General features: G+C 32.2%; 1 protein-coding gene and 2 non-coding genes across 3 annotated transcripts; 1 reads left to right on the top strand and 2 right to left on the bottom strand.

Annotated features, from left to right (window-relative positions):
* Positions 1 to 10,577: 10,577 nt before the first annotated feature.
* Positions 10,578 to 10,671, bottom strand: LOC126658962 (small nucleolar RNA R11/Z151). The gene has a single exon (XR_007634527.1). It is a non-coding gene; the product is annotated as a small nucleolar RNA R11/Z151 (small nucleolar RNA).
* A 71-nt stretch (positions 10,672 to 10,742) lies between these two features.
* On the bottom strand, positions 10,743 to 10,826 carry LOC126658957 (small nucleolar RNA Z157/R69/R10). The gene has a single exon (XR_007634522.1). It is a non-coding gene; the product is annotated as a small nucleolar RNA Z157/R69/R10 (small nucleolar RNA).
* Positions 10,827 to 16,006: 5,180 nt separating this feature from the next.
* On the top strand, positions 16,007 to 16,600 carry LOC126657203 (E3 ubiquitin-protein ligase RHA2B-like). The gene has a single exon (XM_050351860.1). It carries the CDS (start codon positions 16,007 to 16,009, stop codon positions 16,598 to 16,600), a length of 594 nt encoding a protein of 197 aa, XP_050207817.1.
* The last annotated feature ends 277 nt before the right edge of the window (positions 16,601 to 16,877 follow it).

Genomic DNA, 16,877 nt, shown 5'->3' on the forward strand with positions numbered 1-16,877 from the left:
ATAATGGTATGAAAAAAAGCATAGGAAAGGTTATATAGAGAAAATTAGGGTTTGGTTTATGCCTGCGTATGAGCTTTTCTATGTATAGCTTTTCAAGTGTTTAAAGCAAAGCCCATTCTCAAAACAAAAGCCCATTTGTATTCTAACTCTTTTCCTGACTTTCTAAATTCGGCCCATAACTAAGGCCGTGTTTGTTCATAAAATAGGCGCAAAATGGAATAATTATTCCGTATAAAATAACAATTATTTATTTTGATTCATGAAATAGGTATTTCATAGAATTGTATTTCATGATTTTATGGAATAAATACTCTTCTCATAAATTAAAAAATGGTTATTACATTCCTTATGAAATAGCTATTCTCTTTCATGCTATTATATTCCATAAATTAAACATGGACTTAGTCTTTGTTTACACCAGCCCAAAAGCATCATGGGTCAGGACAGCATGTAGGCGTATTAAGGGAATTAAGCCCAACAGAGGCTTTGTTAGATTAGTTTTTTGCTTCAGTAGGAATTTGTAATTCATTAAGAGTATTCTCTTTACAAGTTTTAGTTATAGTTAGATTAGGAATCTTGATTATGTAGAACTATAAATAGCTCAGAGTTTCATTATTTTTTGGTATCAATAAATCAATCAATCAAAAAATCAAGCCCAGTACTTTTTATCCTACAATCTCCAGATTGTTTTAATTTAGGAGTAGTTTTCAGTATTAATCTTGTCTAAGTTCGTAGTTCCCAGATTATTACTATTTAGATCACGTGGTTAATTGTTTTTAACCAAAAAAGTCTTGTGAATATCTACATATGTTCGTTAAAGTATCAAATCTCATACCGATCCCTATTATAAACTCAAAGATTCGAGTCCGGATTAATTCCAGGCGAACAGTTTTAGAACTGAACTAAATAATTATAAGTGTATTATTTTTCTTACCCCGTTTATTTTTTTTATTATCACTTTGATATTTTATATTTTATATTGAAATGTCTTTTTTTAACTAAATTTTTTAAAATTTTATTTTTTAAATTAACTTTTTTTCAAAAAAAATTGATTACATTTAGTTTTTGGTTTGAGAAATTTATTTAAATTTTTTTGTTTCATTTTTAAAAAAACATGTGTTGGTCAATATCATAACATGTATATATGATAAAAATATCTGTTTTATTGGCCATGAAGAATTGATACAATTGAAATATTTTTTTTTGTTTCAAGCAATCATACTCTTGCATTAATTAGTCCTTGTGGATTTTTTTTGATTGACTATTTTGCCTCTCGTATTTTGTTTCGCACAACCTTTTAATTACTCGATTAATGATCTCTATAAAGGCTTTTAGTGATCTCCTCCTCTTACTGGTTAGGTTATCATACTATAAGATAGGTGTATGGGCATTTGATGAGTGCTAGATTTTTTATGCTGGTTGTAAACTATATCTCTTAGCTTCTGTCTAGATAGATCAATTTATTTTCTTGTTTAGGTTCTTCCCTCTCATTCTCAGGTCTTTCTTCGGTTGTGCAAAATCTCTGACTTTTTTGCCTAAGCGGTTTATGTGGGTCCTACTTAGCATGTCATTTCTATTCTTTTTGGGATAATTTATTCATATCTGATTTATGTTCCTCATTTTTCGAAGGTAGAATCGATTGAAATATAATTATCTTTAGAAATTTATTTATTTGTATTTTTATACCAAATATTGAATGTGCCAATTATGGATAGATACGTTTATCATTCACACATGCATGGAGATTGAAAATAACATGTCCGCTAGGTAAGACATCGCATAAATGGGCAAAATAGGAATTTATCATCGACTCATAAACTCGAATAAATCAAATAAATTGTTCAAAAATTTCAATGTAAAAAAATAAAATGCTAAAAGATATTGCTGATTCGAAATAAGAGAAAATATCTCTGAATGCCCCAAATATGTGTCAGGTCACCACTTTCTATCTCATAAGAGATGTCACGGATGCTGAAGTCGACGAAGGACACCATATCTGCAATCAAATATTTCTCTAGGATTTAATCCATGACCATATAATTTAGCAAGTCGTCGATAGCTGAAACCTCTGATTGTTCTGCTTCGTTGTTATGGATTGTGGTTGTCTGACATCGAGGATATAAGTATTGGACACTGTTTCCAAGACTGGCTTGGAATACGAGATGATGAAAATCTGCCAATCTTTTCAGACTAATATTTGCATATTTGAGACACTGGTACTATTTCAACCATTTTTTTATTTTTTTATTTTTTTCGTGCCTTCTCTTTTTGCTTAAGTTGTTTGTTCGGATCCAACTTAGCAGGCTATTCATAGTTTTTGCATGAGTCGCCCTTTTTGGATTTTTAACTCATTGAGACTGTCCCTAATTATTGCCTAAGTCGTTCATCCGGGTCCTTCTTAGTATGCCTTTCCTAACTTTTTCATGAGTCGTTCTCAAATTTTTAACTCATCAGAATTTTTAGTTGTAATAGTAACGAGAAACACTTTTCTCACTTTGGACGTCACCATATTTGCATTGGAACTCTGTCGTAGTCCGCTTCTTTGTTTCAAAAAGTTATTGAAATGTGTTATTCCAATGACTGAGCTTATGTATTGTTTTGTATGCCATATACGGAAATCTTAATTCTATCCTTCAATTTGGATGTTGTATTAGCTGAGCTTTTTCTTGAGAAGATCATGATGCTTAGCTCAATCTCATTCGATCCATGGTCTCAACTTGTGGTTGCTTTCGTGTATTGGCTCTGACTAACACTAGTCGATGCTTGACATTGTAGATGCCAGATTAATTTAATAGAAAGAGTCGATGAACATACGGCTACAAGACAACTGGCTAGCACATGATGCATGCAGTGGCTACATCCACAAGGAGTTAGTATGTGATGCATTGCATACTTAATGCATGATACGAATGAGATGCATGCATATGATATGAATTGTTAGTAAGCATGTAGCATGTAGAACAATTGATATCATAGAGACAAGTTGTTCCTTCCAACTTATTACTACCACACACACTTCTAGGCGAGGTATGATTCTTATGATTTTCGGTTTGGACTGTCGCATCTGAAATGTTATTGCCGATGTGTACATCCAAACTACCTTCTAGCAGTTTTAAAACAGACAAGCGGCATTATCGATATAAGAGTTATGCGCGAACTGGAATAAAAGTTTGGAAAGGGAGTGACCCTAAAGGTCAAAAACTGGAATGTGATTTATGGTCACGAAAGGCGTTGACCCTAAAGGTCAGAGATTGGAATGTGAGTTATAAGGTCAAAGAAAGGATGACCCTACAGATAAGAGATTGGAATTTAATTTATGGTCATGAAAAAAGTTGACCTTAAAAGGCAAAGACTATGTGACTTATGGTCACGAAGAAGGGTGACCCTAAAAGTCAGAGAGTAGTGTGGCTTATGATCACGAAAAGGGCGACCCTAAAGGTAAGAGACTAGAATGTGACTTATGGTCACAGAAAGTGAAAGACCATATGGGTTATGACAAACCGTGGTTTTTGAATGTGAATCGAAAGATTAAACTCTTTGAATGCGGAATATAAAAATTAGAAAGAGTTTAAGGGATAGATGATTGACACAAGAGATTTAAAAGTGGTTTGGATAACAAATTGATCCTACTCCACTACTCAAACAAAGTTTGAGATTTAGAATCCACTAAATGAGATTCACAAGAAGTTTTTTAAACTAACTTCAAACTTAGTGCTTTTTAGCTAAACACTAACTATGAGATTTTCCAAAACTAATATCTAACTTACAAGGGTTGAATTTTTCCAAAGCTAAACTCTAACTTACAATGATTTAGGAGTTTACAACCTTACTCCAAAACTACAACAAAACAAATGTAATTTAAAGATGTGTGTTTGTTGTTTCAAGGTTTGTAAATTATTAACCTTAAAACATTACAAATAGGTTTATATTTATACTTAAAGCAAACTACAAGCAAACCACTAACAAATAAAGTAACTTTTGCTTTCTGCAGTTAGGTCGCGCACGCTACCAGAAGAGTCACGCCTGCGACGCATGCCAGCTCGGAAAATCTTCAATGGTCAGTGACACTTGGCAACTTCTTATTGGGGGACTTCAAATGTATCTGTTGGGCATCCAATGATCGAGAAGGTCACGCCTGCTACCAAGGACTTCGCGTCCGCGATCCCTCTAACGGTCGACTTGGGTTTCATCAGCATGAATGTCGCGCCCGCCACAAGAAGTGTCGTGCCCACGACTTAAGTGTAGCGCCCGCGAAAGCCTACTGGATAACATGAGTTTCAAAAATTTGATTCTCGCTAGAAGGCTCCGAATCTACTCCTGATTGTTCCTATGAGTTCATATACATTGATAAACAAGATTAGATCACTCATAGTTGATTGTCAAAGTCAAAATAAAGGAGTTTGAAAGGACAAGGGTCCAACAATCTCCATTTTTTTGAGTTTGACAATTAACATGCTAAAATGGATAAGTTAAGTAAAAGACAAATTAATTTTGTTTCCCCATCACTTTATGCACATATGAATAATCAATACGTAAGGCATAAGCAAGAAATTTTCAAAAATACTTAGCAATTTGAGCATAGAAAGTTCTCCCACTTTATCAAGCACAAAAAAAGCATGCCTAAAACATGGACAAAGGAGCTAATTGAAAGAGATTTTGAGAACAAACTTTAGTTTCTCATTCAATTGAGGTGCAAGGCACTAATATGATATGTATATCAAGTCTAAAACTCAATTAACTGAACTAATTTGATTAAAATGATCAAAAATAGGCATAATTCATCAAATTGAATTAAACCAAAATAAAGTTCAATCATAAAAAAACGGTTTCAAAGCATATCATAATTTTTTAGGAGAATAGGATTTGAAAAATTGATTATCCCCCTTAAAACAACAATTGTGAAAAACATGGCATATGAAATAATCTATGATTAAAGGATATAAAATCAAATTTAAACACACATTGTTGATACAAATTTGACCTATCTTGCCATTTTTCAAAAAAAAAAAAATCATTTGATGCTCAAAGAATGCATCCTTCCTCCTTGATTATCCACCATATGATATTGAATTTTATTTAATGGATATTGAGTGTATCTATAAAGCAAATTATTTAGGTACCCAAGAAACTTTGGGTCCTTGAAAGTTAATGTTTGAATAGTTCAAAGGGATTAACCTTAATTGAACTTTTCTCACATAGCAATGAACATTAGTATGACCATATTTCATGCAATAAAAACATTGAATTATATGGTTCACATTTGATTGCATTTGAGATGACCTAGTTCTAGAGGCCTCATAAGAACAAGCACACGCATAGGAACAAGATTTGACATTTGAAAAAGCACGAACATGTGAGTTCTTTCTAGTCTTCTTGTTCCATTTTTGACTATATTGAGAAGCATGACCATGTATAAAGGGTTTTGTACTCTTGTTGCCCTTAGCCTTTTGAACCAAGAATGGCTTAGCCCTAGGAGTTTGATCATGCACCTTCTTTGCCTCAATTGGTTTGACCAATTAATGAGGAACTTCTATGGAAGAAGTTTGAGGTAAAATGGACTTCACAAATTTATTCCCATTGGAACTAGAAGCATTTGGATTATAGCCAAGTCCAAATTTTATGGTTGGACATCTTTGAAATACAAGAACTGTATCCAAAGTCTCCTTTCTTTTTTGAAATCTTGAAAATGAATCTTTTAATTCAAGAAATGCATTATATGGACAAACAGCAAATGACCGAGATTTCATTATTTAGTTTATCATTTTCCTTAAGCAAGTTATCAACATTTAAACCTGACTTAGGGTTTTATCAGCATGAATGTCGCGCCCGCTATAAGAAGTGTCGCGCCCGCGACTTAACTGTAGCGCCCGCTACTCAAGATGTGTAGCGCCCACGAAAGCCTACTAGATAATGAGTTTCAAAAACTCGAGTTTCGCTAGAAGACTCTGAATTGTTCCTATGAGTTCCTATACACTAATAAACAAGATTAGGTCACTCATAGTTGATTATAAAAATCAAAATAAAGGAGTTTGAAAGGATAAGAGTCCAACAGAAAGGATGACTCTGAAGGTCAGAGTTCAAAGACTAGAATGTGACTTATGGTCACGAAAAGGGTGACCCTAAAGGCCAAAGACTATAATTAAGAAATGTAATTGAGCTTTATGGATGATCAAGTAAATGGACTTTACTTGACTGGAATTGAATATGCGGGGTTGCCAAATAAATAGACTTTACTTGATTGGAATTGGATATGCTGGCTAATCAAGTAAATGGACTTTAGTTGATTGGAATTGGATATGTGGGTTGATCAATTGAATGGATTTTACTTGACTAGAATTGGGTATTTTTTTGAAAAAGTTAGGTCAAACCTAAAGAGATAATTCTGGAAAATCGGGTTTGAAAATTGTTAGGTCCAACCTTGATATTTTATGGAAAAAAAAAACTGATTTTGAAATTTTTTGCACATTAAATTTCGGAAACGAGTATTGGTCCCTTACATTGATATGCCTCAAATACAAGCATTATATTGGGTATTTCCTTAAAAGGAAGTGACCGGGCTGGAATGCATGTGGGTTGACTCGAAAAAGGTATGGTATCAACTAGTTTAGGTCCCCATAATAGATATACCTTTGATGGGTCTTCTCAATCACGAGTACAAGCCACCGTGGTACAAGGCTGTGAGTGATACTACTACACATAAGATGTTATGGCATTGGAGTTCAACGCCAGAATATGGGATCAGCTATGAGTATTAGAGCTGATAATAGGGACTCCTAGAGAGTAAGATGAGAAGAGAAATTCTAATGTTAGCTAGGCTAGCTTGGAGATTAATTAATATGCCAGAGACCTTTATGTGTCAGATGTTTAAAGTTAGATATCAATTTTTAAAAAAAATGCTAAGATGGGCTCTAATCCTGGTTATGTTTGGAGAAACATCCATGCCACTAAAAAAGTGATGTGAAAAGGTGTTAGGGTGCGTATTGGAGATGGTAAAAACATGGACAAATGGGATGATCCCTAGCTGGTTGATGAAGGATCAGGGTACATCTTCACTACTAGTGTTATGAAGTTATAGGGTTGTAAGGTTTGGCAGCTTTTCTCGGGTGGTGGCAGACAATGAGAATTAGAAGTTATCCAAGATGTGTTTGTCCCTGCTAATCAAAATCAAATCCTTCAAGTTCCCCTTAGTTTAAGAAATTTACCGGATAGTTGGATTTGGATTTTGAACTCAAAGCATTGATTCTTACTGAAGCTTGTTTGTAGACATCTCATGAGTGAGTTTTCTAGAAACAATGCAGCTGCATAGACCAAGTTATGGAGTTTGAATATTCTCATGCACATTAAGAATTTCTTATAGAGAACGTGCTTTGACTTTCTCCCAACGACGGAAGCTTTATCTTATAAAGACATTTTTATTTATTCTACTTGTACTGCGTGTAATGGTATGCAAAAGCCCGCACTTCATCTTCTTCGCATTTGTCCCCTTAATGTTGACTATTGGACAAAAGCTCAAGTGGATGAAATGGAAGGCGGAACATTGGATATGCAAGAATGGTGTTTCATGTGTCTTCTTTTAAAGAGGCGAGAAGGTTGTGAAGTTATCACGTTGATTTGTTGGGATTTGTGGCTTGATAAGAATTATATAATTAGGTTTTTCAAAGATGTCAACATTGTAGCTTGGCATCCTCTTGAAAAATGGGTTTTTCAAAGTGAACACATATACTGCAACATTCCATGACTTAAAAGGCATATCAATTGGTTGCGTGGTTAGAGATAGAAGAGTAGTATTACTGAAACTAGGTAAATTTGATTTGATGTAATTTCAATTCAAGAACAGATGAGCATATTAGAATAAAAGAAGCCCTAAATTGATTGAGAGATTGGTTTAATGTAATCCTTGAGTCCGATACTAAAGAGATTATTTTGGATCTCGGTAACTTGATGCAAGCAAAGAAAAATGTTCTTGCATGTGTTTATTATTAGCGATATAATTATTTAATTTGTCTTCTATTTTTATAAGGCGATATGTGCCCGTTTCTTATTAGGTCATCGGAATTGGTTTTCATACTTTCTAAACATCTTATAAATATATCTGCTTTTATATTCTCTAATAAGATTCCTTTTATTATAGAGGGGAATAAGCCCATTCAGTATGGAAGATAATTTATAAGTAGAATAAAGGCCAAATGTCGTAAAAAGGTCAAATCTTTCACAAAAGTTTCATAAAAGTCATGACCTTTCAATTTTGGCAATTTTGGCCAAAAACTGATTATTGGGTTTCACAAAAGTCCTGACCTTTCAATTTTGTCGATTTTGGCCAAAAATATATTATTTGGTTTCACAAAAATACCGACCTTTCAATATATGTGCATGCCACGTAGGCGTCACATAGGCAAAATTGAAAACAAATTGAGAGTTGGCCACAATTGAAACTAAATAATCTGTTTTTGGCCAAAATCGACAAAATTAAAAGATCAGGACTTTTATGAAACTTTTATGAAAGGTTTGGTCTTTTTACTGGCATAGAATAAATAGATAAATATGTTAAGAGTAAGTCCTTTTATTATAAATATACAATTATTTCTAATGCATTATTTTAATGTATGTTAAATTTAATATATACTATAATATATATTAAATTCAAATTATTATTAATTATAATATTATTAATTTTTTTATATTTACTATTTTAACACTTTTAAATTTTGTGTTTTTTTGAATTTTATAATGTAGATGAATTAATTTTTTAAATAGTAAACCATCCATTGAAATTATAAAAAACATAAATAATTTATTTTTATATAATTAATCAATTCTTTTAATAATTCCTTTTAAAAAGCTTATTATTATATAAAAATAACTGCATTACCAATGGGGGTTGGTTTAAATGATAAGCGGCTTGTTATCGCTTAAGAAAGGTCTCGGGTTCGAGTCTTGTGAATGCAGAAAATCACCACTGGAAGACTCACCCACCATACCAGGTGCGCGACGCAGGTCGGATCTGGATTAGTCAGGGCGAAGCCTGGAAACCGGATGGGATTACCAAAAAAAATTGCATTAATTTTTGTTTCTTTCTCAAGTATTTTGATCATCATGTGACAATCTATTTTTATATTTTTTATATTTAAAATAAATCTTGCTATTTATTTCTTCCTAAGATAAGTTGATATTAAAATAATATTTTATAAAAAAGATAGGTTTTGAATTTTATGAAATCTTATCACTAATTTTAAGTTTTTTTATATAATTATATATTAATCAATGTATATGTTAGTGATTGTTGTTTTGGATGATCTCGACATGTTAATTTTTGCTTTTTATAAAATTAAAGTAATATTTATAGTACATCAGCCATACCCAGCTCAGCCATAACCAACTATAAACTAAGAAGCACGGAAACTTCGACAAAGTTGCGTTTCCCGTTTCGGAAACGTTTCGGAAACCGGAAACTCTTGAACACCCGTACGAAACGTTTCGGGCCGTTTCCGTAAATAATAAAAATTAAAAATTTGTAAAAAAATTAAAATTATTACCCACAAATAAAAAAATCTAACTAGTTATCCATAAATTTTACATTCGCATTGCCCATAATACATCAAATATACTTATTTGTGTTGAATTATATTATATGTTTTTATATATTTATAAAATTTTAAATATTAAGTATATTAAAATTAATTAATTTGTTAATTATCATAAATATTTAGATAATATTTTTATAAATATATCCCTATATTTTTGTTATTTACACGTTTCTCCCAAGTTTCGTGTCCTTCATTTTGAAAAACTTTCGTTTCCCCGTGTCCGTTTCGTATCGTTTCCGTTTCCGTGCTACCTAGACTATAAATAATCTCTTTATTATCAATTGTAAGTAATCTCTTCATTTTTTTATTAGTTTATATTTATTATTCGTTATTGATACTGATTGTATGATATTTAACTTGTTAAATAAATATAGGTTTAATTATTTAAAAATCACCTATCTTATGATTTTTTTTCATTTATACCATGACCTTGGAAAATTTTCAATTGTACTCTATTTTTGATTTTTATGTTTCATCTCTACCCTAATGAGTTAAATTGACCTATTTTTTTTAATTTTTTTTTTAAATTAATCCTTCATTTTTAACCTATATTTTAATAAAACGTTAATATTAATCATTTATATATCTTGTTTTTAATATTTTCATCTTTAAATTAATTAAATTATCAAAAAAATTACTTTTGGGATATAAACGAAATTTTAAAATAAAAAATATGGTACAATTGAAAATTATCCTAGGTCGTGGTATAAATAAAAAAAATTATAAGGTGAGTGGTTTTTAAATAATTAGGCCATTAATATATAATTGGATGACTCAAATAATAGTTGCAAAATTCACTTAAAAGGATTTATACTCTTCATGAAATAATCTTTTTTATTATATATTTATATATTATTATTTTTAACAAAATAAAAAAATATATAAGAAATACGTTGGACCGAAGACTCATCCCTTTAACACTTTCTTCAAGTGCTTCACCTCATCATCACTTCCATTTCCAAAATTACGTAAACATTACAAAACTAAACAATTAGGCTTCAGTGTGTGTAACATTCAGATCATTGGTGAAAATTAATTTCATCTCACTGAAATCCGCTAAGATAATTTATGTTATCATCATTAGCCCTAATTAATTTTGAGGAATAAAATAAAAAATTGGATTTTGAATTGAAAATTAGGGTTTAAAGAAGGGGTGATGTGCTCAGACAGCCAAGGGTTAGTCTTCAAATACAAGATCAGAAACTCTAGTCCACAATTCATTTGCTTCATCACTGCTAATACAGCCCCTTCTTCATCCTTAAATTCAATTAAGGATCAACAAAAACAAAACCGAAAAAACCCTAATTTTTAGAATTACTCCTTTAAAATCTGATGTAAAGCTATCGTTCAATCAAAAATAAAATAAAAATCACGATGATTGAGTTTAAAACTGCTTAATTTAAGCTTAGATATGCTGAGTTTGAAAGAAAAAATCAGATCGGAAATTTAAAAGAAGAATGTAAAAGACACGGTATTACAGATTGAGAGGAATAATTGAAAGGTTTATATATAGAGAAAATTAGGGTTTCGTTTGAATGAGTTTTGATGTAGTATAGCTTTCCAAGTGTTAGAAACAAAGCCCATTTTGTTGTCTTTCTCGACTTTTCTAAATTCGGCCCATAACTTAGTTTTAGAACTCCCTTCTAGGTAGGGGTGTGCAAAAACCGACCGAAACCGAATAACCGAACCGAACCGACAAATTCGGTTCGGTTCGGTTTGAAAAAGTAGAATATTTTCGGTTGGTCGGTTCGGTTCGGTTTTTAAAGTAAAAAAATTTCAGTCACTTTTACACGTAAACCGAACCGAAAAACCGAACCGAACCGAAATAACCGACCGAACCGACAGGTTCGGTTCGGTTCGGTTTGAAAAATTAAATTTTTTCAGAATTTCGGTTCGGTTCGGTTTCTTAAAAAACCAAAAATTTCGGTTCGGTCGGTTCGGTTTAACCGAATGCACACCCCTACTTCTAGGGACGTAGATGATTTGATTTGACTAATTTATTACTAATTTTTGGTCCGAATCAATTATATTAATTTGAAAAAATTTCAAATCAAATTTAAATCAAACATACACCAAACTAGTAAAATTAGTTTGGCTTGACTAAATTTTTTTTAAACCAGTTTAAACCATTATTAAATAATTATTTCAATTTAAATTATTTTAGCTTATATATTCATCGTAAAAATAAATTTTATATTTATGAACATTCTAATGATGACTAGCAAATGAAAATAGTATTTTATACAAAAATTATATTTTTTTTACATTTTATTAATATAATATTTTAATATTATATAAATATAACATTTATTAATCGACAATAAATATACACATATTTAATTATAAATAATAATAATTAATTATCATAGTATATTTAAAAATAGGGTTAGTTGCATATAAAATCACCACCTTTATACAAAATTTTAAAAATAACACGACCTTTAAAATGTGTCAATTCAGGACATCATCTTTTATTTTTTTTTTCAAAAATAACATTGACAACTTTTAGTGGCATTGACACGTGATACTCCCATCGGAGGTCTCTTTTGGAGAGACCGCCAAAGTCGGAGGGGCAAACACCTCGACAACAACGGCGTGAGCCACAACAGGTTGAATCGCCTCTACACCGATAGGCAGGGATGGCAATGAGGCGGGGAGGGGACGGAGAAGCCATCTCCATCCCCATTTAATTAATGGGAATAAAATCATCCCCATACCCATCATCATGGTGATCCCCATTCTCCGTAAAATTTGATATAAACTTTTAAATAATTTAATTTTTTCAGAAATTGTTTTAATTATAGAAAATACTATTATTTTTATGACATAATATATTTATAATTAAATATATACTAATAAAAAATTTGTAGCAAATTATTTTAATTTATAGATAACATGTTAGAAAAATTATAATATAACATAAATATAAATCGGGTCTACATGGGGACGTGTCTTGCCTTTACCACGAACTCTTTTTCTTGGTTAACAATATTTGTAGTATACTCCCCGTTTCTTTCCCATCCCCGTGGATAGGGAATGATCTTTCCCCATCCCCGTGGATAGGGAATGATCTTTCCCCATCCCCGTACCTTATGGGGGTAATCGATGGGGATTCTCTGTACTATTATGGGCGGGTCCCCCATGAGGAACAAGAATCCCCTCTCCATTGTCATCCCTACCGATATGGGCAACCTCGTCCATAGGGATGACATATCTATTTTAAAATCGAAAAATATTTAATCATATGAAAAAAAACATCCTACAAAAAAATAAAAGCAAGAATAAATAAGGAATAATACCTCAACAATGTGCTCATATGAGATATCAGCAAGACCTTTTGAGGGAACCTCCAAAGATAACCACGACACCTTACATGACTATCAACCAATACAGATAAAACCGGTTCTTAAAAAATGTTATAAAAAGATAAGCCAAAAGTTAAAGTAAACTCAAACAAGCTTAAAGCGAAGGAGAAAGTATTCACCGCCTCACGAGATAAACCTTTCGAAAAAGGCAAAAATTTAAAATTATTGAAAACTACAAAGTATTTTGACCTCTATTCTATGCGACACAAATTAATGACATACCAACCTTTCCTACCATTGGCATAAATCAAAACCTCATATTTTCTAAATAAAGAAACAAAATAATGAAAAACATTCATGGAAAGCGACTTACCCCAAAACCTACAAGACTTTACAAAGGCAGTTGAAATTTGAATAGTCTTGGGATGAAGTTCTCTAACTGCAACATTCAGTTCGCAGCAAAGCTCGGAGATGAAAGGATCTAAAGGAAACATGAGGCTAACTATAAGCTGCTCCCCAAAAATGGCAGCTAACCGAGGGGAACCAAGATAACCAAATGTCCTCATATTAAAATTAGGTCTCTTAACCCCATAGCCTACCGAAAATCTATATTTAAAAGGAATCACTGAAATATCCTCCTTAGACAAAGACGACTTTGTATTTTCTATAACAACAAACTCAACTCTCATTTTCTTTTGAGGCGACAACTAAAGGCGGAAAACTATACTAACAACAAAAATTGAATTTCAAAAAGAAAAGCAAAACAAGAAAAAACCAGAAGACCGAAGAAGGAAAGTGTTGAATATAAGAGAGAGAGTAGGGATGGCAATGGGGAGGGGATTCCCCGATCCCCATGGGGACCCGCCCCTAATGGGGCGGGGAATCCCCACCAATTGGCCCCATGGGTACGGGGATGGGGAAGATTATTCCCCATCCACAGGGATGGGGAGGGGACGGGGAGTGTAGTCCCCACCCCATGGGGATCCCCATCCCCGTCCCTATGGAGATCCGATTTATTTTATTATAATTTTTTATATAATTTGTAACAATGTTTAGTATATTGTTCATTTTTTTAATAATTTTATTTAATTATCAGGGTATTGAGTAATGACTTTTACCGACCTTTTATTTTATTTTGATAATTTTATTTTAATATTTAAAATTGCTGAATATTTTAGATGATTAATTAATTTTTGGAATAATTTAATTTATAATTCTTTATATTATTAATATTGAATAGTTTATATTTTTTTCTCAAATATTTCATGAAAATAATAAATACATTTAAATATTTATATTAAAATTAAACGGGGATATGGGGATCCCCATGGGGATGGGGAATCCACGGGTATGGGGATGGGGATGGATTAATCCCCATCAAATAAATGGGGACGGGGATGGGGATTCCCCATACAAGCGGGGACGGGGATGGGGATAGCTTCCCCACCCCCACCCCGCCCCATTGCCATCCCTAAGAGAGAGAGAGAGAGACAAAAAGAGAATAATGTAAGAAAGAGAAAAAAATAAGCATACACGGGTAGTAGATTCAGACACATATGTGTGGGGAAACATATGATTATTATTTTCTGGATAAAACAGTGAGTTTCGAACCAAAAGTTAAAAAACAGGTTTTGTTTTCAACCCGATTTTTGAACTAGTTTTACACAAAAACGGGCCAGACAACTGAACGGTTTCCGGTTAATCCAGTCCGACCGGCCGGTCCAATCTGGTTTTAATAACATTGCATTAGACCTGTTCATGGGCCATATTTTTAATTTTTTTTATACAAACCTAAGCTCGGTTCGAGCCGGCTCGGGCTTTATATGTCTACCCAAACCCGACCCTACCACCATATTTTTGCAGGTTCGGACCGGATCCAGGCAGGCTTACATAGAAATTATATAAAAATGAAAGACTTTGCCCGCGAATAATTCGCAGGCTTTTTTTAGGTTCAGGCCGGGCTTTAGATGAAAAATCATTACCCAGGCCCGACTCTAATAACCGGGCTTGGTCGGGTACCTAAGCCCATAAAATAATTTTTTTGGTTATTATAGGATTGGAATTTCCAAATGAACTTGAGGGGGTCATATTCACGATCAATGAACGGTGTAGATAAAAAAATATAATTTTAATCAAACTAATCTACATCGTTCCTATTACAATGAACGGTGTAGATCATGAACTTGAGGGAATCTCAATCTGTTATTATATAATTATTCTAAATTCATGACTATTTTTTTAGTTTGAAAAGAAGAAAATCTAGGATAGGCGGCCAACCTCATGAAGAGAGCGATGTGCATGGACCAGGCGAGTAGGGATGCGGCTCCGTGGACCGCTCGTCGGACCTGATAGGTGGTGGTAATTATTTTAATTTATTTTACTATTATTTAAAATTTATTTAAATTTATTCAATATATTGTTTATTTATACTACGTTAAACATTTATTATTATTTCTTAATATAATTTTATTTAGTTATACTAAAATATTATAATGGAGTAAATTTTATTCTTAGTATAATTAAATTAAATACTATATTAAGTAATTATAATAACTTTTATACTTTGTAAAATTAAATAAAAATTCGAATAAAACATTTAAAATAACTATATTATGATCGCTTACTATAATTATTATTTAATTACACAAATAAATTATTCACGTAGTGTAATGAAACAATAATTACTATTTTAGTTGGTATAATTAATTTTTTTTTTTTATAAATGATTATAATTAATTTTTTGTTTAGCTTAATAAAAAATTATGCTAAATAATTAACATACCTTTTTTTATGTTAATAAAAATTTATACTAAGTAACTATATATTTTTATTAATAAAATAAAAATTATTCAAATAAATAAAAATTATAAAAATTAAAATAAAATTTATGAACATAATCAATTTTTTTAACTATTAAATAAGATATAAAAAATTTAAAATTAGCTATTAATTAATTGATATTGTTTGCGGCTAGATTTAGAAGAACATAGCTGGATAACCTTAACTTGAATGGATTTGGATATCTATATTCAAATCGGACTCTAGTATTAAGAATCATATTCTGCAATTGTATATATATAGGGATAGAGAGATGGTTCGTACGTATACACATTGACGATGGCAGAATCAGAATTGCAGAATCAGAATTCTTTATTGTCACATGATAATGAGTTCATCAAACTGGTCCTGACAATGGTGGAACCACGACAATCATCGCCGCATGAAGTCAGGAGACAAGAGTTTCGAGTGTCCCGTCTTCGCTTGCACGATTCCATTGACGATCTCTTACACGAACTATTCTCTGCTGCATTCGATCATCCGCTACCAAATTATGTTATGGACATCATGTCCTTGCGATTATCTTCATACAATGTCGACCCAAATATAGCTACAATCTGTTTGTATTTTCTACGGGTAGCTGCGACCTTCAATGACTGGCTTCTGCTATTTTCGTCGGACGAGTTTAGTGTTGAGGAAGTGGTGACTTACGCATTCTCAGATACATCTTCGGAGTTGATGACAAGAATAATGAAGCTGAGCAGGTTGGTGATTGCAGAGACAACTAGTTGTTCTATTTGTTTTGAAGCTATGGCTGTTGGGTCTGAAGCCCATAGTTTGCCCTGCTCTCACTCTTATCATTATACCTGTATTCATCAATGGTTGTCTCATCATGACACATGCCCCCTGTGTCGTTTTAAGTTGATTCTTTAAAATCTTTTTATCATTATTTTTTGTTAAATTGTAGTTTTATTTTAATTTCTTTTATTTAGATTAAAAGTTAGGACCTTGCTATATCCGATAATTCTATCATACAAATTATATTGCTTCAATTTATCATCCAAAAATAAGTTTACTTATAATACAGAACTTCTGTTTTGAAAGTTAAACTGCAATATTATTAAGCCACATCAGAAGCGATTACATTCGATGTAAGATGTGCAGGATAGTTATCGAACCAAACCTACGGACCTGACAAAGAACGGGATGC

Source organism: Mercurialis annua, linkage group LG7, assembly GCF_937616625.2.
Source record: "Mercurialis annua linkage group LG7, ddMerAnnu1.2, whole genome shotgun sequence".
NCBI classification, from domain to species: domain Eukaryota; kingdom Viridiplantae; phylum Streptophyta; class Magnoliopsida; order Malpighiales; family Euphorbiaceae; genus Mercurialis; species Mercurialis annua.

What these genes read in the sequence shown, in the direction of transcription:
- LOC126657203 (XM_050351860.1), top strand. Translation starts at nt 16,007, where the DNA reads ATGGCAGAATCAGAATTGCAGAATCAGAATTCTTTATTGTCACATGAT.